Here is a 21,863-nt window from a genome sequence, read left to right on the forward strand (position 1 = left end):
TTCTGCAAATATGTTTAATGAACTTAGATTACACAGAGGAAGAGGGGACAAGAAGGAAACGACATCTAAGTGAGTCACCCAAAAATTCTTACAAAAGTCCCAGGCTGGCTGCAGCCCCCAGGAACCGAGTCACCATTGACATTAGAAACTAATATAAAATTTTACAAAAGTCTGCTCATTGCAGCATTCAGGTACTTGTACAAAAGGAGGGCTCTTTCTACAGGGCTCCTGACTTATACCAGGGACCCAGGTACCTCACTTGACACAAGGACCTGGAAGCCAGCAAGGAAAGACAACCAGATAAAAAAATACAGTCAAGGGAATTCTCTCTTGGTCTGCCCCATAGGGGCGGACCTGCAGGTTTTTTCCCTGTTCTCAATCTCAAAACCCAGTCCCAAGAACTTGTGTTTATCTTTTAAAACATGCTAGCCCTTTAGATTCTCCCCAAGGCTTCCCAGACCCTGCCCTGAAGCCTCGCCTTTGGAAGAGAAGGGCAGGAAGAGGCACCAGCTCCCCAGCCAGACCTGAGACCCTGCGTGAGCTTCTCCACCCCCACAGAATGGCAGCTGGGGCCGTGGTCCTTCTGCAGCCCACACTGGGCCTGAGGAGCCGCGGGTGTGTCCACCTTGTGTTGCCAGCAAACAGCATGGAGGAGCCCCTTCCCCTCAGAAGCTTCAGTCACAGGGACATGCAGGGACAGAGTAGGAAGGGGCAAGCTTCAGGGAAGCCTATAGAAGAGGCAGATGTAGGGAGGGGGATTTCTTAACCTCCCCAACTTACTATGAGGTCAGGGCTTCCAAAGAGCTACGCAGAGGGAAAGAAGGGGTCCATCTAGTGAGTGCCTGCCATATGCCAAGTGCTGTGCTGGAGGTGCCCCATGATCTGTCTTGCTTCATCCTCAACGAGGGTCCCCTCTCAGTGAAGAGCCCCCTCTGGAAGGCACCACCGCCCAAGGGAAAGAGGTCTGGGCAGAGATGGTGGATGCTCTGCCACTCCTCTGGAGCCAAAGCATTGTAGGGAAATGAGATGGAGGCTGGTCTCAACTGAACCTTGGAGGTTCCCAATAAGAGGAGGGGTAGAGGAGGGGCAAGGGGAGGCAGGAAGGAGCCATAGGCTTCACAGGCTTGTTGTCTCAGAGCTCACCTGCTTCCCTTTTGCCTTCTGTACTGACCACAAAACTTAGCTCAGAAAATATCCCCTTGCCCCCAAGCCAAAGCAGGCGGGGTAGAGGCAGGTCCCCAGAAAGAATCTGTGGAGAAGCAGGTCAGGATGGCAAGGAAAGGAGGCAAGTCAATGACACCTCTTTGGCCACAAAACATCTAAAGACAAGAGTTTTCAAGGTGGGGATGCTGTGGTGGGTGAAGACCAGGAAATGTCCTTCTGGAAAAGTCCTCAGAGCAGAAGGCACAGCTGCTGCCAACATCAGGTCCAGAGGGGCTTCCACCTTTGCTGTGTTGGGGGGTGGGGTGGGATGGGGTGGGTGGTGGTATGTGGCTCCTAGATGCCAGGTGGGTCTGCCTTGAAGCTCTGAGTTTGACGGCGCTAACCAGGTAGCCCTGAGGGTGTAAGCAGAGAAAGAGCCAGACCTGAATAGCCCCTTGGAAGTCCAATAGCCTGGCCACCCTCATGGCCCCTGAAGGCAGCTCTTTGGCTGGATGGCTCATCAGAGGTGCCCTGCGCCCTACGGGCCTCCTCAGCACTCCTGGTGGTGCCCATGTGTGTGGTGGTTGCAGACAGGGGCAGAGCATGCTGTCTGTCTGTGTGGTCCCTGACAGACAAAAGAACTTTGTCATGGGAGAACCAGAAGGGTGGTCTCGTAATAGCCGTCCCCAGAGTTAGGGGGAAGAGGGCCTGAAAGGGGCTTGTGATTACAGGTCAAAAGTGGGAGACAACCCCAGAAGAACCCCCAAACTACAGGTCAGAGATAGGTTGGCTATGAGACAGGAAGACCGTGAGATCTGCAGTACTGGAGTGAGGGACCAAAAACCACTAGAGGCCAGGATGCCGAAAGGAGACAGGACAAGGGGTAGAGAATGAAGGATGAGAAATGAATCAATGCAGAAATGAATGGAGGGCGGGAGAGTGCAGTGTTTGCAAAACTAATGTGAAAGACATGTGAAGAGGTTGATTTTTCTGTTTTTAATAAGTCAGAGTCCTACAGTCTGGAGGCTGGGAGGCCCAGGGGATGAGGAAATGGGATGAGAGTGGCAAAGAGCTGGAGACCCAGGCCCTGAGTGGCAGGTGGGGATGGTCTGTGAAGTGCTGGGCTTCGCCCTCTCTCAGGCAGGCCTGGTTGGGAGGAAAATGCCTAGAAGATGAGGCTGGGGTCACCAAGTCTCGGAGACTCTGATGATCTTGAACTCTGTGGGGGCCCAGTCCACCTGGAAACCAGAAGCAGCCCTTCCTGGCCCCAGCTAAACTGGGCTCCAGGCTGCATGGGGGAGTGTCTCGGTTCCCCCAGGACTGGCTGGGAAGAAAAGCCTCTGTTTGAAGCTGACTCCTCTGAGGCCTTGACCAGCAGGCGAACACCAGCACCTTTTCTTGTGGCGGCTCTGGGGGAGACGGCCCCAGGCCCTTGTCTGTGAGAATGAGAAAGTTCATCTGGAAATAAAGTTCTGTTTTTAAAAAAAAAACATATATACATGGCTTCTGGACATCTTTGAAGATCAATAAAATACCATTCAGTTTCTACAAAATAAAATAAGGAGGAAGAAAACCAAACACGATCAAAGGAATCGTTCCACGGCCAGAAGAGCTTGACTACCGAAGGCTTCCCAGAGTTCAGCTGGGAAGGGTAGGTGGCTGCTACACGTCCCTCCTGCTGGGCTATGCAGGCGGAGGGTAGGTGGGAATGAGGCCTGTCTCCACTTGGGGGCACATCAGAGGTCCAGAGGCAAATCTCAAGCCAGAACCTGCTGTGGCAGCAGGAGGGAAAGGTTGACATTTGCCCCACTCAGCCCAGTGGGGCCCCGGCCTGGTCACGTGGCTTGGCCAGCTGCAGGGGCGGAGACCCCCGCCCTGAGCTGCAGGTGAGGGGGGGCCCTGAAGGCTGTGCAGGGCATCCCAGCGGGCTGCGGTGCGGGGGCTACACAGTCATCCTCACACTTGTCCTTGTGTTTGCGGGAATCTCGTTTACGCAGTTGTTACACTGGAGTCACTGGGAAGCAGCTGGGCTCGCCCTTAGCCCCAGCAGGGCCATCCCAGGCTAGTGCAGTGGGCTGTCGAAGACCACGTCGGGGAGGATGGAGACTTTGAGCTTCTTTTCTGGCCAGCTGTACTCTTTGGGAAGTTTGAACTGAGGAGGGGGCAACAAGCACAGAACCAGAGGATACATGGTTAGAATCCACTGCTTTCTTCTCACACTGCATAGAGAGGCCAGGACCCTCACCCAGGCCCTGTCCCCTGAGTGCTGGGGCAAGACAGGCCACCGGTTGGTTGCCTGGCTTCAGTCACCAACGCTGAACCCAGGTGAGAGGCTGGGATCCAGCGCCGACCCCTCCCTTCCCCGCACCCGGCCAATAATTAACTGGGCTTGGAGGAGGCTTGTTTTCTGACTCTTTCTTGACTGTGCTGACCTCCCTCCAGCTCACTTCCTTGGTTCTGCCTCTGGCCACAAGCATGTAAGGAATCTGCTCCCTGAGGCCCGGGGGCTAGAGGATGGGGGGGCAGGGGAGGGTGCAGATGCTACAGGGAAGTGGCTTGAGGTCTGGAACTCTGTGGTCCTGTCCCTACCATGGCTCCTTTCCGAGGCTGGTGGGGAAGAATGCTGGAACCTGCCCTCTGGAGCCTTTGCCAAAGGGTCCCAAAGGAAGGAGGCCCTGCCTCGGCCTTGGTGGGAGTGGAGAAGCAGAGCTAGTGTGGTTTGAGGTGACTTCTTGGGCCTGGTGGCAACTTGAGAGAAGCTTCCCACTCTGCTCCCCTTTGTTCTTCCTCACAAGCTTCCCAGGGTTACCAGCCTGAGAGAGGTGCAGCAGTGGTAAAGGAGAGCCCAAGTTCTTACGACCAGACTCCCCGGAATCACTGATTTGCCTACAGTTTTGTTTCTCAAGCTTCTCGTGGGGGATAGGGGAAGAGACTGACATGTTCCCTGTGGATGCGAGGACCCTGCATGGGGCCTGACACACAGCTGGTGCTCATAGATGCTCCCTGATTTAGGAGCAGGGTCTGCCTTTTAGGACTCCTGCTAATCCGGGAGCAAGCTGGGAAGGAGGGAAGAGCAGGGCCCTCCGCCTGCCCAGAGCTGGTGCTAGAAGAGGACGGCCTGACACTGCCCGGCTGGTTCCCTCTCCCTCCCTCTGATGGGTGACTGTCCAAGCCAGGACCAAAGTGGAGAGGAGGGTAGGGTGCAGGGACAGCCTTGGACAGGAAAGAAAAAAAAAAGTCATTTTTAGTGACCTACTTTCCTAAGCTCCTCCTGGCTCCTGTCCCTCCTGCCTGGACTACCCCCCTTCCACCCCCTCAGCACCCGAGCTGAGAGCAGCAGTCTGGCGCCATGCCATCCCTGTGCGACATGGCCTCTCCGGAAGCACTTCTGGGCAGCCGGCTCTGGTCTGACTGAATGGGAGCCGGGCCTCAGGGGCTGGTGACTTGTGGGAGTTGACTGGCTGGCACAGACTGGGTGCTTAGTGACTTTTGAATGTATAAATGAGAAGAGACAAGACATTATCCCACTAGGGGTGACCTCAGGCTCTGAGGAGTTCCTGTCCACCTGGAGACCTGGACAGGCAAGTCCTGCCCTGTGTACAGTCCTCCGCCCTGTGGACATCCGTCAGAGGCCTCTGTGTCTGGGCTGACTGGGCCCTGGCTGAAAGCTGGCTCCTGCCTGGCCCCTGGGAGGTGAAGGAGCTCTCCCCAAAATACACTTCTGGGCAGAAAGGGCAGAAGAAGGGTCTGTCTCTGCCCCTGGACAAGGGAGGGCCCAGAAGAGCCCTAGAACTGTCAGCGTGCTAATGTTCCACTAACCTATCTGGGCAGGGCGCTGAGGCCAGGAAGGCTCAATCCCGCTTGGGTGCTGCTTGGTAGGAGGCCGGGGGAGGGGAAGGGACTTTCCAGGATGAGGTAAGTCCCCACAAATGAGGATGCCGGGAACAAGGAAGAAAAACAAAGGGGATTGTGGGCTCCACTCCTGTACCCCCGCGGAGTAGCCAGGACAAGCACAGGCCCCCACCTGGCCTGCAGCTTGGCTGGGGCTGGAAGAGGCGGGCCCAGAGGGGAGCGCTGCTTGCGGCCAGAGGCGGGAGGAAGGAGAGTGGCTCCTGGGTGGCCTGAGGCTGGAGCAGGAGCCCCTTGCTGCCCACCAGAACTCCTCCATGGAATGTTCTCTGGCAGCAGGCGTGGGCTTTCTGTTCAGAACCTGCCAGGGAACAGCAGAGGCTGAGGAGAACTCTGTACTAGCCCAAAGGCCCTGGCTGCCTCTTCAATGAGCTTCTCGGGAGCTGGCAATTCAGGCAATTTGCTGGGTGTCCTCACAAGGGTTGGGGGTAGGGCAGGGGGAGGTTCAGGGAAGTGAAATAAAGCCGTTTAACATCTCCAGGGTCTCCTGTCCAGAGACGGACACATGCACGCACACACACAGAGACTCCTGGAGACTGGAACCTGCTGTCAGAGAGAACCAAACAGCTTACTTCCTCTGGAGAAGTCAAATCTTCTAAGTCCTCCAACATTTTCTCTACAAACTCTTCGGTCAACAGAATCTGGGAAGAAGGCACAAGACAGGCTTTTATTATTATTATTTGTTTAAAGTATATGGTCTTTTTGCTAATTGACAAGCTATAGACCTTTGTTCAGACCGTGGAGGAGCGATGAGCCCACTGTGATGTGTTCTAGGGCCAGGGGAAGTACTTGAGGCCTATCCCTGACTGTCACCCCCAGCCTGCCCCCACCTCCCACCACCACCTGCCTACAATATCAGAGGGACTGGGGCAGAGAAGGAAGGACGTACAGGACAGTGGGGAGCAGGGTGAGGACATCAGGAGAGATGGTAGTGCTGGTTCCAGGAGGGACATGAGGATGGGCAGGGAAGGCCCCCTATTTTGGCAGTCCAGGCATCCTGCATGTTGCAGTATGGTAGAGGGGAAACAGAAAAGCCAAAGGGCAGAGGAGAGTGACTCCAACATCCTCCTTGTTCAACAAGGTTCACGTGTTCCCCCAGTCCCACTTGGTAGGACAAAAGAAATCTGTTCGGATTTGGAATACAAGCCTTGCCTGGAATCTGGAAATGCCCCGGAAGGTACATCTAGGAATGTCTGAGCTGCACCGACCTCTCTCATTTTACTGAAGAGAAAGGGACTCCTCAACTCCCATTTTCATGCGACGCATCTACCTCCTCTCAGGCCCCAACCTCCCAAAGCCCTGCCTTGCCAGCTCCATTCAGCCACTGAGTTCTTCAAGTTTTCTTTTAAGAAACGTCTTCTCCAGGGCACCTCCCACCTATCCCACTTCACTACTCTAGTCTGCTACCTTGTGGCTTCAGGCTTGCTGTTGAGAACAGCCTCGCCCCTCTGTTCAGGGGCACAACCACCCCCTCACCCACTATGTAGTCAACAGCAAGGATACCCAGGACTTCCTCAACCTGCAGGGCCATCTTCTCAACAGGCTCCTCTATTCAGGCCGGTCCCACATTGGGCCCAGGCTGGGCATGTCTTTCCTCTTCCCAACCTGATCCTGTCCTCCACCTGTCTCCTCCCTATGCTGGTCCATGGGGCCTCCTGACCTCTGCAGTGGACCCTTCTGTAACCCCAGGCTGTGGCTCTCCCCACCTCTGTTTTGCCTTCTCCAGTAGCCTCTGAATGCCCCAGGGTGGGATGTGGGGACAGAGGAAGAGAAACAACAAGGTGAAGACCAAGGTGTGGGAAAAGTCCCCTATGACAAGGAGGAGGATCCAGGACTTGAGAAAATACCAGCAGGTTTCCCCAGGGAATTGTCCATTCTGATAAGAACATATGTCTCAACATTTGGAATAGGTCAGTGTATCAGATAAAGTGAAATAGCAGAGGAAGGAAGGCAAGCAAGCAGGCTCACTGGGCACCTCACAGGATGGAAGTTTCCAAAGGGAGGAAGTTGACTGGGTGGAGGTATGAGCAGGGAATGAGAAAACTACCCCAAGTGGGCAGACAAAACATCACCACGCTAGGCACTGTGCTAACCACTCATAGAGCTTATCTCCTTCAGATGAGGAAACTGAGACACAGATAGGTTATGAGATTTGCCCAGTGTCACATGGCTTGTGAGCAGCAGAGAAAAGATCATGTCCCGGTCCTTATTTTTTTGGCTGAGCTGGGTCTTCATTGGGGTGTGCAGGCTTAGTTGCCCCATGGCATGTAGAGTCTTAGTTCCCCAACCAGGGATTTAACCCATGCCCCCTGCACTGAAAGGCAGAGTCTTAACCACTGGACCACCAGGGAAGTCTCCATGTCCTAGTCTTGTCTGGACTCTAAAGTTAGTGTGCAAAGCAGTTTCCAAATCCTAAAGTCTAACCCTCATGGCATTTACTCATGTATTGATTCTTCCGGTCACCTGCCCATCAACCTACTTGATTCCAGAAGCATTCCCTGGGTGCCTCTGCTACTCCTGGCCTTGGGTGGAGCCCTAGGGAAACAGCCATGAAAGCAGTCCATTCCCCAGCTGGACAAGCACCTTCCTGGGGTTGACAGGGAGCCAAAGGTCATCTCCTTCTCAGGCTACAAGCCCATAGTCAGGGACAAAACAGCTCTAACCACCGGCCCATATCTCCTCACCAGTTTCTGTTTGAGAAGCTTAGGCTTCAAGTGGAGACAGAGACAAAGTTTGGACAGGCAAAGTGGGTCTGTGAAAATGCCTACCTGAGATGCCCCCTCCCACCTTTCTCCTGGTTCCCTAAGGTAGGACTAGGTAACTCCTCTCATGGACTACTGTGATGTTGCCCAATGCCATGGATTCTAACCCCCACAGCTGGAGCCTCTGCTCCTCTTGCTCTTATCCCAGGGTCCCCCCACCACCCCCGCACCCCAATGCCCGGAGTTTCTCGACCAGTTATCACCAGTCTGCTTGAGCAGTACAAAAGTCACATTCACATTTTGGGAATTTCCGGGGCTTGTTGCCATCTCTGCAAATGCGAGCACAAACACAAGCATACCTAAAACCCAATTATATTACAATGGCTCCAGTCCGGGCCAGGCTGAACTGATTTCTAACCCACAAATACTTGGGAGGGAGGACATTTCTGCCAGAGAGGTAAATAGGCCTGGGACTGTAACTAGTGCTCGGGGTGACAGTGGATTGGGGGAGGGTTCACAGGAATGGTGACCACACAGAGAGACTCCAAAAAGCTGGAGAAAGGGGGAAAATAACCCCACTAACAGGAGTTCAGTCCTAAGCCAGTTCTTCTGACAAAGATGTGGAGTTGGTGGTGGAGAGAAGGTGAGTTACGGTGGCTTTCAGCAGACCAACTACCAAGTGTGTACTATTAATATCTGTGTGTGGACTCATTTTATACTCAGCTGGGGGAGGGGATGGCAAGACCAAAAGGAGGGACAAACCCTAGTGGCTCCTCAATTTTCACTTTTGGTGATTGGCTGGTTCCTGCTGGAAACTTCACATTATTTTAAAAGAATTAAATGGGGAAAATTATACACGAGATCTGCATGATACTAAGGGTGACATTCCCTACAAAGAAACACGACAGACTGTCATAGCTCCAGGCACCTAATTTAATTTCCTTTGGGAATTAAACCTTAGAAGCTTGGATTGAACAAACAGGCCCTGTTCTTTGTATATTTCAGACCTGGAGCTGAGAATGTTAACAGATCCTATCAACAGGACACTGGAGATAGACAGCCGCGATGCAGCAGCTCCTGGATGCTCTCACGAGGAACAGACGCACCGTTGTGATGGAACTGTGGGAAAAGCCTGTGCAGTTCTGGGACTTGGGACTCTTGAAATTCCCTGGGTCCCCATGGAGCTGCCTGGCTCTGCCACAAATAATAATAAGAAGGGTTATGAGAATGACAGCAGTAAGGGTAACACCGCCAGCGGCAGAAGCACCAGTACCTCCTCCATGTGCCAGACACAGGGCTAAGTGCTTGACTGGTATCATCTTAGGGCCATCCTGTGAGGAAGGTAACCATCACTTCCACTGTGCAGATGAGTGAGTGTCAAGACAAGACAAGTCTGGACTTTAGAAGAGCAGTGACCTGACCTCATGGTGGTAGAAGATGCTCTTTTTCTGTCTGGGGAAGGCACCTCAAGTCTAGATGCCTCGTATACTCAGAGCTGACTTGTCTTCTCTGCTGGGGGAGGTGGAGGTGACTCTGGCTTCAACCCAATGGCCTGGAAAACCAGCGACACATCTCCTGGCCACCTGCTCGGCTCAAGAGGGCTGAAACCCTGGGCGTCGCAGACATGCAGCTCTTCAAAACCAGGTTGGCCAAGTGGAAAGGAAGGCAAACCATGCCCCGATACAGTTTCCAATGGGGCAGATTTCCAGGTCAGCTTGGTAAACGTGTACATGAGGCGACAGTTGCTCCAGTCCAGAAAACAGCAGTAGAAATAATACTAATAATGAAGCAGCACTCATCGATGCTCATGCTCACCAAGAACTGGGCATAAGGTGCTTATGGCTGTGCATAAACGGCCCTTGGAGGGAGAAGACGCTCCAGTGAGGGGGGAAGCCCCCCAAGCAATCTGAGAAGAAACTCCTTGGGGAGGATTTTGAAAACCTGGAGATACTAGGCACCATCTAGACCTTCTGAATCTGAGTAGCTCAGGCTAGGCCAAGGGATCTGCATTTTAAAAAGGCAACCCCTCCCCTCAGGAGATCATGGTGGAGGGTACCCTGGGGAACACACTCACAGGGGCAGCGGGTCTAGGCACAGTTTTAACCAACAGGGATGAGTTAGTGGCTGCAGCTCTCCCACCAGCTCTGACTGGTAGAGCTGTGAGGGGGGCAGTGGCTCCCTGCCCCCTACTCTCAGCCTCCACCTTTGATCAGGGAGGGGGCTTGGAACACAGGCCAGCAGCTTACTCCAAGGTGCTCACACCCAGTGCCTTAGGGTAGCCTGGCTGGCGGGTGAAGAGGGAGGATTGTCAACAATCTTCCCAATTCCCCAGGCCCCAGCAAGTTCCAGAAGGAACCTGAAAAGTGATCTTTCATCATGCCTGCCCTGGGCAGGCCTGGTGGTGCGGCAGGCAGGGACCCAGCCACTGCAGATCTGATTCAAATGTCTGCGGTCAGTGATATTTCTGAGTCTGCAAACAGCACTGACAATGCCCACTCCTTCCCCTCGGTGTGACAATCCGCACTTTGTCTGGGGCCTTGTTTGCTCTTCGTGTTGACACGTTGTTCTTGCTTCCCAACAAGTTTGGCTTTCTTTTTCCCTCCCTTTCCTTCTCTCAGGGAAGGAAATGTGTTGTTTACAGGGTAGGGCCTGCCAAGGAGCTGCTCTGGCACCCATGATGGCAGGGAGGAGGCAGGGACCAGGAAGCCATCCAGTCTGCATCCCCCCAACACCAGCAGGCCGGACAAAAGCTAGACAATGGCCTGGAGCACTCCCACCCCCCCAGGCTCAGGGGCAGAGGTGTGGCAGGTACCACTGCAGCAGCCCCACACAGTGAGGCCACATTCATTTCCTGTTCTCGGCGGGTGGCAAGGGGTTGGCTGAGGTGGCCAGGAGCAGGCTCAGACTTCTCCTGCTCTGGCTGGCAGCTGGTGAGGGCACGACAGGCCCTTTCAGTTCTCTCCTGTACCTCCCCAGGCACAGTGCTGGGACTGAAGCCCTATGGCTGTTCCTGGGACAACGAGGACCCTCGGACAGCCAAGCAAAGGTCTTTTGGGATCCCACATTCACTAGTGGAAGGAGAAATAGCAGAGGCACGCAAGAGGAGCTGCACAGGGCCTAGGCCAGGGTTCACCAAGTGTCTTCTACACAATGTCCAAATGCGTGCATGGGATAGGAGAAGGCTGAGGCTTGTCCACAGGGTGGGGGGGTGAGTCAGCCACTGGGCAAGGAGCAGAGCCTGGCAGTGACTCCCCAGATCTGGCCTGGAGAAGCGAAGCCCACTTGAACAGCTGTTGGGCGTCTTCTCCCAAGCCCCAGGCCTCCCATCAAGGCTGGCAGAGAACGGCTGGGAAAGGGGGGCCACCTGGGTGAGCTGTCAGACACCACACAGCTGAGAAAGCATTGCAGGGCTTAAAAAAAATACTCTCATATTTGGTGATGTGACCCCTGAGTGACCTCTGGGGCCAACTTCTCCCCCTTCAGATCAATCTTGGCTGGGGACAGATGAACGACTCAGCTCTGGGCCAGGCTCCCGCTCAGAGACTAACAGCCCGTGTTGACAGACTCAAGGGAGAGAGGCTTGTTAAAGCCACTGGGTTGAGGAATGCTGGGGGAAGGTGTGTGTGGGAGCAGACGCTGGCAGGCCTCCCCCAGTCCGAAGACCCTCCTGTACTCCTCTGGAGCTGGCTGACAGCCTTCACCATCTCAGCAGAGATAAAAACAGCCAAGGGTAGGGCGGACGGAGGAGTCTGGTGTCAACCTCCGGAAACTGAAGAGCCTAAGGAATCGGAGGATTCCTGCCTCTCCAGTTCCTCCAGGAAGCGGGGAGTGTCCGCTGTGCTCACTCTGGGGTGGCAGGCAGCCCTGCCTTTCTGTGCGCCAGGCCTTGACGTTCCCGGGGCTGGAAAGATGGGGGGATTGGACCTGGAGATAGGAGGGAGCCTCAAGGCAGGTGCAGGCCCAGGAGCTGGTGGGTGTGGGGGCCTGTCTGGGTCTACTCCAGAAACCCCGGAAAGGGCCCAGATTCCCTCACTTTCTGCCTTTTTCTCTCAGGCTCTCCTTTGTCATCTTCTCCCATGTGGGGTGTCTCTGCCATGCCACTTCCCCAAGAGATAACAGGCCTGGGCTGGAGGCCAGAACAAGGTGCCAAGGCTAGGAGCAAGGGCTTCCAAGGCTGTTGAAGGCTGATGCAAGAAAAGTCATCCTAGCCCCTCCCAATTCATCTGGGACCAACGGAGAGCGTTCCAGCAGCAGCCAAGAAAACAGAAGTCTGGGTTTCTTCAGTCCTGGGGCTGCTGCATTCAGTTCCTTCCTGCCTCCCTGCCCCCAACAGGCCTGGGCACACAGGGGCCAGGGAGACATCCTGGAATCCAGAAGCATGAGGGAGAGATTCCTATGGGAGGTGAAGGCAAGTCTCTGCTGGGGTCTCCCTCCAGAAGACCCTGGTGTCCTTCCTGGCCCAGTGGACTGGGCCTTCACTGGTGACCCGGAGCCTGACCCCAGACCTCCAGGAGGTCCTCAGACTTCCAGCGAGACTGGCGGCCCCAGGGGGAGACTGAGAGGCCCACAAGTAATTACAAGCTCAGGTTCCCACAAGCCAGGGAGCTGCCTGTGACCACAGTGGCAAGACCCTAGAGAGGAAGGCGGGCTGATGCTGGCAGTCAGATGCAGAAAGTGCTGACTGCTTTGGGGGTGGGGAGACTAGGAGGGCTGGGCCGGGGGCAGGGGCAGAGGGTTTCCCAGGGCTCCTTGGACAGGGCCTGAGAAACCCCTGGGTGAGTTAGGGTGCGTGCCCCAGCCAGCCTTCCCGGGAGCTCCCCTGTGAGCTGGCCCCCGTGGTGGACCACACTAATGAGCCCATAACACAGGCCTTTGATTAAGCAGCTCCCAGCACAGCAACTTTATTGAAACATGCCGAGGCCAGCGGCTGGTTCCCACCGCTCCGGTTCCCCGGGCAACAGCGCCTGGGAGGGGACCATGTGCTGGGAGTCAGCGGGGCGAGTGCTCGAGCTGGCTGAGGGGCTGCCAGGGAGGCGTGGGGGAGCAGAGCTGGAAGGAAATCCCAGCAGCTAGGGGATCAGGGGCTTGGGAGCCAGGGTTGGGCCCAGACCTTTGGGGGCACTGAGGGACAACGTGACATGTGCTGAGCCCTCTGGAGGCTGCTGAGAACTGCAGATGCTGACCCCCTACCCCCACCCCAGGCAGGAAGATGTTCCAGGAGGGATGGCGGGGCTCCAAGGACAGGTTCAGAGTCTAGCACGTCAAAGGCAACTGGGTGGCACTTATTCTCGAGTTGGGGAGGCTCTAGTTCCTACTTTCCCAAGAAAAAGTGCTTAACCTTCAATACACAAAGTACTGAGGACACTTCTGCTGAGACCTGTCAACACACTGTCACCTGCTGGGAATGATCACCTCTGACCTGTCAGGGGCTGGGGGCTCCTGCATGGTCCACCCCCAACTCCTTCCCAGCTCTGTGCCACCAGCGGGAGGCCTACCCCCTGTCCTTGCTCTCCACAAGCAGCCTGGAGGCCTGGGACACGCTAGGGGTGGGAGGAGGCCCTTTCTACTTGTTCTGGGCTAATTTCAAATGTTATACTTCAGAGCTTTTGCTAAGCTAACTACCAACGCCACATGGACAGAAATCTAATGTTACCAAGTGGGACTTTTAAAATGTATTTATAACTTTATGGTTCAAAGTAACTTTGTTATGAAACAATGTGATAACAACAGTGAAAAAAGGCAAGATAATTTATGGAACACAATATCCCTAAAGCACCGGCTTCCATTTCTACCTCAGCTTAGTCTTGGGAGTCTGGTTGGTATCCTTTGTTTGCTGTTTGTTTTAATTAAGGGTTAGTATTTTGGTGGGGAGGGGGAGGGAGGAGCTGGCCTGAGGAGGAGACACACACACACACAAACTAAAAGCATGCCTACATTAATGGTAAATACACTTCATAGACCCCCAAGACTGGCCTTAACCCACAGAACCAGCAAAATTCTCTTCCCCTCTACTGTAATCCCCCTGCCCACTGCTGCCCCCCACTGCCCAGGATACACCACAGACAAGGCAGAGTCATCTTTTACATTAGGGTCAGATTCCCTTTCTGAGAGAGGTAAGGTGGCGTGTTCCTCCTCCCGCGCCCTCAACAGACAAAAAAGGATGTTGTTCCTCTACTACATCTGGGAGTGGGTTGGACCAGGCCAAGTACCCATTAGAGACCTGGGCAGGGTGGGGATTGGAAGGAGGCCTGTGGCTGTCAGGTCTGGGCACCCTGCTTGGCAATGGCTCAAGGCTGTGCCCCAGCCAGAAGAGCAAAGGAAGGACAAAGTGTTCTGGAAAAAGCCAGCAGGTTTGCACTGAGAAGCTGGGTGTCCGTCAGGAACACCGGAGAACCATTAGATGAGAGGGGGCAGGCTCAGTCTGCAGAAACCTGCCCATCACAGCCCATTGCCCAGTCCAGGTTCAGACGCCCACTTTCTAGGTATTCTGGTGGGCTTCCCCATATAGCGGAGAGTGGCTTCCACGCTCCCTCCCACTCTGCTGTACCCCTCATTACCTGTACCTTGGTTTACCTGAGATGCAGCAAGTCTCACATCCCTCAAAACTGAATTTCCATGGCAAACAGAATTATCCACAGCCAGAGCCTGGAAAGTTACCGTTCCTGTCTCGGGGGACAGGGAGAGGCCAGGAAGTGCTCCTGGAGCTGGTGGGCTAGGTGGAAGCATCCACATACCACATGGCATCTCACCACCGGCCCCTCAGGAAGGCACCCCCGGGAGCTTGCCAAGGGAGTAAAGGGAAGTGGTGGGCACAGGAAAGGAGGCAGGCAGAAGAGAAAGAGACTTCTCACTTGTAACCAGGGTCCATGAGCTGCATAAGGGTGCTCCTCGGTGGCAAAGGCACCTTCTACTCCCGTGGAGACAAAGGTGATGGCCATGTCACCTGTGATACTTTTATATGTAAAGTGCCGTCCGTGCAGGAGCCTGCCCCTGGGGGTGGGAAAGTGAGACAGTAAGAGCAGGCCTGGCCGGGGCGCTTGGGGACTGTGGGGGCTACGCTCCCAGGATGGGGTGCCTGGCAAATGCCCTCCTGACTGACCACCTGCCCACTAACAGGGGACTTAACCAAACATGTTCATCTCAACCCCTCCCAAGAGAAGCCTCTCACGAGTTCTCCACTGTCATCCTTCCGAAGTGCTCAAGGCTGGCAGACACCAGAGCAGTGTTCAGAGGGGCTACAAGGGGAGAGAGGTCTACCTCTTCCGTGTCCTGGTAAGGAAACTGAGGCCAGAGGGGCCAGGTGGTAACGTGCCCAAGGTCAGGCCCAGAGCTAAAAAGGGGATCGTGCCCCCCTTTGTTTGGAGGGTGGGGACGAAGAAGCCCCTAAATAAATTTCCCACACCCCTGGGTGATGGCACAGCGCCCTCACAGCACAACCCTGTGTCTGGTCCACCCACTCCCAGGCTTCTCGTGAGATTTAAACGGCTACCAAGTCTACATCTTTAAAAAAAAGCTGAAGCCAAGTAGGGTCACTCTGAGGGAGCCACAGAAGTTATTGTTAACCCCCAGTCTGGAAATAACACTTGGGGGAAGGGTGGGCAGGGGCAACTTGTGGGGACAGAGATGCCAGTCAGCAAAGGAAGCAAAACCTGCTCCTGGCTTCTTCAGGCTGCCTCAGATTAACCCTTCACCAGCCTAAAGGTCCTGAGCCTGGTCTGGAGAGGGAGCTGGGGGAGGAAGTGGTTGGGGTCCTGGGGGGTGTAGGGGGTTGTATAGGGGCCCGGCCAGCCCCTGATCATTCTGACCACTTGCTGTCTTTGCCCTGTTGGGCCAGGCTGGTTTCCATTCAAGCTCTTTCCCCAGGCTCTGGGACAGTGGGGATGGTCTCAACAAGTATACCCCGCTTCTTCCCTGTCACTGTTGTCCGGGTTTACAGTTATCCCTGCTGTAAAAGTGAGGATGGAACCCCCGGGGCTGTGGAGGGAGCCAGCTGCACAGGTTCCCCCAGGGCAGCGTCCTCATGCAGGGAGCTGCATTCTGGCCCTGGGGCGGGATTTCTGGCATTGTGGATGGCAGCAGAAGGGACATAGTCTGGGCTTCTGGGTCCCTCAAGGAGTGTGCGGGGCATAGGGTGTGGAGAACTGAGTGTTTGGTATGGAAAAACAGCGAAACAGGAGAAAACAGAGTCTCACCCATTGGAACCCCTGCCCTACTACCCCAGTGCTACCAGGGACCTTGCCACCCCTGACTCCGGGCTGGTGGGATGGCACTGGGGGTCTGAGACACCCTAAGTTACTGGATCTTCGTAAGGGAGCAGGGCTGGGGGAACACTTCTCTGCACAAAGGAGAGCTCTTCAGAGCAGTGGGGGCTACTGGTGGGCTGGGGGGCTACAGGCCTGCCCACAGGCCCACCCACAGGCCCAGGCTGGAGCTGCCTGACTAGCTCTCCTCCCCGCCCAGGGTCCCAGACTCCGCTAAGGCATGGAGGGGCAAGCACAGGCCTGGTAGCTCCTTGAGGCCAAGCTGTGCGCTGCGGCGCTCACCTGAGGCAGAGAGGGATGAGGGCTCCTGACTCCTGGTTGAATTTCAGATGGACGCTCTCCAGCTGCCGCGTGCGGATCAGCTCGTGGGGAATAATGGCCGTGGAGCTGTCGCTTTCCAGGCTGTCTTTGCGGCTCCTGCAAAGCAAGCACAGGAACAGGTTCAGGACAAGGTGCAAACCACAGGGCAGAGCAGGATGGGAGGCTCCCAGGCTGGGCTCCTGCGCAACGACAAGGATGGTGACTGATGATAAAGATAACATAGCCACCATTCACTCAAGCCCGCATTTGCCAAGTGCCAGCTGCTGTGCGAGGCACCCCTCGCACGGTGGGCACAGCGCCCCCGTGAGGTGGGCACGGTTTTTACGGCCCTGTAACAGATAAGGAGTCTGGGATCAAGAAAGTGATGTAACTTGTCCAGGTGGCACAGCGGGGACTGTGGAGCTGGGATCTGGTCGCAGGTGGGTCTAGTTCTGAAACCTCATCTTTGGCCAACACATTGTAGAAAAGCTATGTCACAGTGGCTTGTTCTTCCCTCAGATAGCAGCAGGGGTCTCTGGGAGCCCTTCTGCTGCTGCCCCAGAGCCCCAGACCCCAAGTTCTCCAATGCTGGGGTGCCAGAGTGCCAGGAGACTCGGCTCTGAAAGCTTCCTTCCAGCTGACCCTGAAAAGGCTGTGACATCAGAGCAGGCTCAGAGCATGCACACTCCTGCTGGCAGCCCACAGCTGCAGTGACATACACACCCTTCATCCAACAGGAAATGACACAGGCCTCACCGAGGGGTGGAGAGCAGGCTCGCAGGAGTCAGATCTGTGAGCCTGGCTGGGCAGCAGGACCGGCCGCCACCCTACTGGGCAATGAGGTCCCAGGAGTGCGGTACCAGATTCCTCTTGACTGTGGCTCCCGCCACGGCACGTTGCCACTGCTGCCTCACGCCCCTTCCTGTCCTGCTTCCCACCCACAGCTTGCTCCACAGCTGGGCCACAGGGCCCCTTTGCAATCTAAGATTCACTCTTTCAAATTCAGCTGCCCCCAATGACGACCTTGTAAATCTGCCCCAGCCAGAAGTGACGGTTACCCACTGATCTCATTCAAAAGACTAGATCCCGGTTTGGACTGTGAATTTCAAAATAATTACTCAAGTGTCCAATCGAAATACTGGGTGATGGGCTTCCCTGGTGGCGCAGTGGATAAGAATCCGCCTGCCAACGCAGAGGACATGGGTTCAATCCCTGGTCTGGAAAGATTCCACATGCCAAGGAGCAACTAGGCCCGTGAGTCACAACTGAGCCATCACGCCATAACTATTGAAGTCCAAGTGCCTAGAGCCTGTGCTCTGCAACAAGAGAAGCCACCACAATGAGAAGCCTGTGCAACATAACTAGAGAATAGTCCCAGCAACTAGAGAAAGCCCCCATGCAACAACGAAGAGCCAGCACAGCCAAAAATAAATAAATATAATAAATAAATACTGGGGGAGAAGCTTTAGTTATTTATCATTCAAGCGGCAGAAGCCACCCAGGATGTCTGGGTTTGATAACCTCCTTATACACTGGAGGGCTGAGCACTGCAGCCTGTGGCCCAAGAGGCACCCCGACACTCAAAGAGAGCACCTCCCCAGAGGCAGGAGGTGAGGTCAGCAGGCAGGATGGAGGGTGACATGGGGCAGCACAGGGCCCCGATGAAGCAGCGACTTATAAGCCCAAGGTAACAGGGACCATTCCCACCAGCTGCCGTGGATCCACCCCCAGATGTGACTGCTCTTTCACAAAGTAGTCTCTTCCTCTGGGCTCCCAAAGCCAATTCTGAGTTGCCCTTTGCCTTAGCACCTCCTTTGACAAGCCCGTTCAGGAGACCTGTGAAGAAGACAAAACACGCTGGCCAAGGAGGTCACAGAATTTCAGGGCTGGAAGGAAACTCGGAGGGTATTTAATCTACCTCTTTCCTTTATGAAAGAGAGCCAGTAATGCATCTAAGGTCAGAGAGCTGGGCTGTGGCAGGCCAGCGTGGGAGCCTCGGACCTCTGACCAGCTCTCTTCCCCTGAAGCCCTGGCCACTACGCCTCCCTTCGGAGGAGGGCAACACCAAACACCAGTCTTGAGGCTTGGACAAGAGCAGGACTCAGGAAAGGCAGCAGCCCTCTTTGGTGAGCCCTCAGTCTGCTCCAGAGTGGGAGGAACCTACACCAGGTAAATTTTTCTGTGGTTAATTCTTCTTGTACAGGTGAGGAAACTGTGGTTCAAATAGGAGAGGGGATAAGCCTACAGTCACAGAGTGAGTTTAAGAGGAAGAACCAGGGTGTGACTCTCACTATCACTTCCCTGTGTCACCTCTGAGACGCATCACCCACCACCAGGCTCCTAGCCCAGCTGCCAGGTGGGGCCGGGCAGCAGGCCTCTCTGACACAGGCAAAAATGCGGATGAATAGCAACTGGGGGTTGGGGGCAGGGGGCTGGGAGAGCAGAATCAACAGCACACAGGGCTAGAGAAGTCTCAAGCTGGAGGGAAAAATAAATTGTTGAAAGTCAGCTAAAGTCACCTTGGTAACTGCTACAACACACTCACCCGGAACGAGGACATCAAACCCAAGTGCAAACAGCTTTAAAGAAATGGAAAAGAACTTAATCATCTGAAGAATTAATGTGACAAGTGCCCACATTTACACCTCCCACCAACCTTCAATCATTTGAAAACGTACTTTAATCTTTAAAGAGAAAAAAAAAATTGCAAAATGCTAGATCTGCAGTCCTGGAGCTTGGGTATTTCCGGCCTGCTGCTTCAATGGAAACAGGGCAGACACACACACACACACACACACACGCACACACACATGTACGCACACACGTAGGAGCCCAGCTTTTTGCTGATTTGTTTTTTCTGGACATCGATGCAGAAGCATGAATTATTTGTGTGGGCTGGGTGAGGTATTAAATCTGCAGCCGACACAGGTTTGCAATGTTTTGCACGGTTGTCAGCTTAATCTTAGTCATAAAAAAATAAGTAGTGTGCTCACCAGCGTGGCCTAATTTTTCAGCTGGGCTGTTTTTTCCCTGAGTTCCTAGTGGAGGGGAAGGCAGAGCTTGGGGTTGGAGGGGAGAACTGCTCCCAGGGAAGGCATGGCGGCCCACAACCTCCAGGGGCTGCTGGGGAGATGGAGCCAGGTGATGAAGTATGCTCGGGGAGGCAGAGTGGCTAACAAACGTAGGTTTGGGGTTTGAGTCCTATATGACCTTGGGCAAATAACTTAACCTCTCTCTAAGCTTTACTATCTTCTTGATGGGAAGAATAATAATACCCTTTCCTTATAAGGATTAAATGAGATGACCTAGGTAAAGCATCAAACAGTGCCTGGAATGTAGTAGGTACTCAAAATGTATCTGGAATGCATTACCAGGATGTTAGCAGGCTGCCTCTAGAAGTCTATCTGCTCCTCATGCAGGAATGTTGATAGCTTAATAGAGACTTATTTGCCTTTACCCTGGGCCCAGAATCCAAGTGCCTCTAGCCAAGTCAGTCCCCCTTTCTGAGCAAAGGTCTTTACCCTGGGCTTGGGAGGGGGACTTCTGAGATGGGGCAGCAGTCACTGTGGGCCCTGGTCAACCACTGGTATTCTGGGAAGGCCCAACTACAGGTCAACAAAATCCCTTGAGGCCTTTGTTCTGCTGAGGGACGTGCCGGCAGGGCTCCCTTCCTGCGCAATGAGCACAATGAGCCTTCCTGCAATTCTTATCCACCGGTCCTCAAGTCAGCCAGAAGTAGGTTAATTCATCCTCCATGACAGTCTTGTACATCCCCGAGGCTGCTCCCACAGCCCAACAAGAGTTTCCCTTCCAGGATTTGTGGCCCCAACTTTCAATGATATTCTTTGCTGTTGTTATTGTGGTTTTCAACTCTATTCTTAAGATAAGGTCCTAAATCATCCATCCATCCAAGTAACTCTCCCTTGCATTCACTCTAGCTTGTCAAACCCTAGTGTCATGTCCAGAAGTGAAGTTGAAGTGCCATGTGTGGAAATAAATACAGTACATGGTTTAACCAGCACAGGTCACAGAGGGACTGTGAGCTTTCTTGCTTGGGATACTTTATTTCTATTAAAACTGTCATCAAATTGTCTATTCTTTGTAACCTCGTCATACTACCAACTTATACCGCACTCCCTCTGTCAACAAATCCCCCTTAGGCTTTCTCCCACGGACTAAGCTTAAACCTCTTCTTCCCCTGCCTGTGTGTACTCTAGATGATTTGGAGCTTAAAACAGAACTCTGCTGTTACTCGGCTAGGGTTTCGAGCGGTCCGGATATTTCTGAAACCTGGCTCTGGCACACATCATATTGGCATTTCCCCCGACTTCACATCACTGACAAAACTGATAAACTTGCCATCCATGTTCTCACCCCAGGCTTTGATTAAACAGTGAACAGGCCAGGGCCAGGCAGACAGGCTGACAGACTGACATCATTACTCTTTGGGTATGCTCATCCAACCGATTATAATCAACCCAACCATTCCACCGCTACGTCCCTCACCCTCCTGGATGTTCTGTAAACATTTCTCTGTCTTGCCAATGATGATGTCAGAAGATACTCTCCAAACGTCTTGCTCACCCCCACCTATATGAGGTCTATAGCACTTCCTTTATCTACCAGGTAGAAACAGGTTAAGTGTTTCTAAAAAGGCAGTGAGGAAGGTCCGACAGGCCTGACTCTCTGTGAAAGCAGGCCTCACTGTTTTTCCTTAGGGAGTGTTCACAGCCTACTCACTGAACAATCTAGCCCAGAGTTTTCCCTTTGAGTTGACACCAAGCTCGCTAGTCTAGAGAGTGAAAGATGCTTTTCGCGTCTTGGAACTTCTGAGTGCTTTCAGTCTGCCAACACCTCTCTCCCATTCCCTTAGAGATTACTGACACCAGCTTCCTGAATCTCATCTGCCAATTGGACTGGTATTCTGGAGTGCAATACATGTGGACCAGGAGATCGGAAATCATGGCTTCAATCCTCTTTTATCAATGCCTGTGTGATTCTTCCTAGTCTGATAACCATTCTATTTGAGATGGAAGCTAACAGAACTAGAGTAAATTTTTGCTGCCTCTCTGTCTCTGATTAACATCGCTCTGTCCAAACAACAGGACCTAGGTTTTCTTCTTGTTCCAAACAGAAGTATAAAATAGTCCTTTTTGCTGATCATAGCACTTTTTTGCAAGACTTAGCTCTTCTTGAGTTTCAGCTTTTCTTGACCCTGTTCCTTAAAGTTGGTGTTGGTCTAACATACTTCTTCTAGCTTTTGTTCAAATCCTTCAAAAATATTCTGAGTTACACAAAGACTTCTCTACATATCTGTACTGGTCCCCAGAGATATTACACCTCCTTTCAGTTTTCAGGGGACTATCCACAATAATAATTCCTACTCCAGGGGATCTCCCAGACCCAGGGACATAACCTATGTCTCCTGCACCTCGAAGCCAGGTCCTATGCTAAACCCTGTATTTATTTGTTCCTTTCATTTCTATAACAACCCTATTGTTGTTGTTCAGTCACTAAGTCATGTCTGACTCTTTGTGACCCCATGGAC

General features: G+C 53.7%; 1 protein-coding gene across 10 annotated transcripts in view; it reads right to left on the reverse strand.

Annotated features, from left to right (window-relative positions):
- The window catches only part of SUFU (SUFU negative regulator of hedgehog signaling), a 106,871-nt gene continuing 85,008 nt past the window's right edge, over positions 1-21,863 (reverse strand). For 3 of the 10 annotated variants that reach the window (XM_081545113.1, XM_081545093.1, XM_081545083.1), the window contains 4 exons: positions 16,298-16,432; positions 14,606-14,744; positions 5,625-5,693; positions 1-3,295 (listed from right to left, as the gene is read on the reverse strand). In XM_081545113.1, the coding sequence (XP_081401239.1) occupies positions 3,206-3,295; positions 5,625-5,693; positions 14,606-14,744; positions 16,298-16,432 (433 nt within the window). In that variant the 3' untranslated portion in view covers positions 1-3,205. Of the gene's footprint in view, positions 3,296-5,167; positions 5,354-5,624; positions 5,694-7,531; positions 7,640-8,666; positions 8,949-13,486; positions 14,417-14,605; positions 14,745-16,297; positions 16,433-21,863 lie in introns of those variants that run through there. The other 7 variants (XM_081545057.1, XM_081545047.1, XM_081545068.1 and 4 more) reach the window with 6 other exon arrangements.

This window comes from Giraffa tippelskirchi, chromosome 2 (genome assembly GCF_054371585.1).
Source record: "Giraffa tippelskirchi isolate mGirTip1 chromosome 2, T2T-mGirTip1v1.2.pri, whole genome shotgun sequence".
In the NCBI taxonomy this organism is placed as follows: Eukaryota; Metazoa; Chordata; class Mammalia; order Artiodactyla; family Giraffidae; genus Giraffa; species Giraffa tippelskirchi.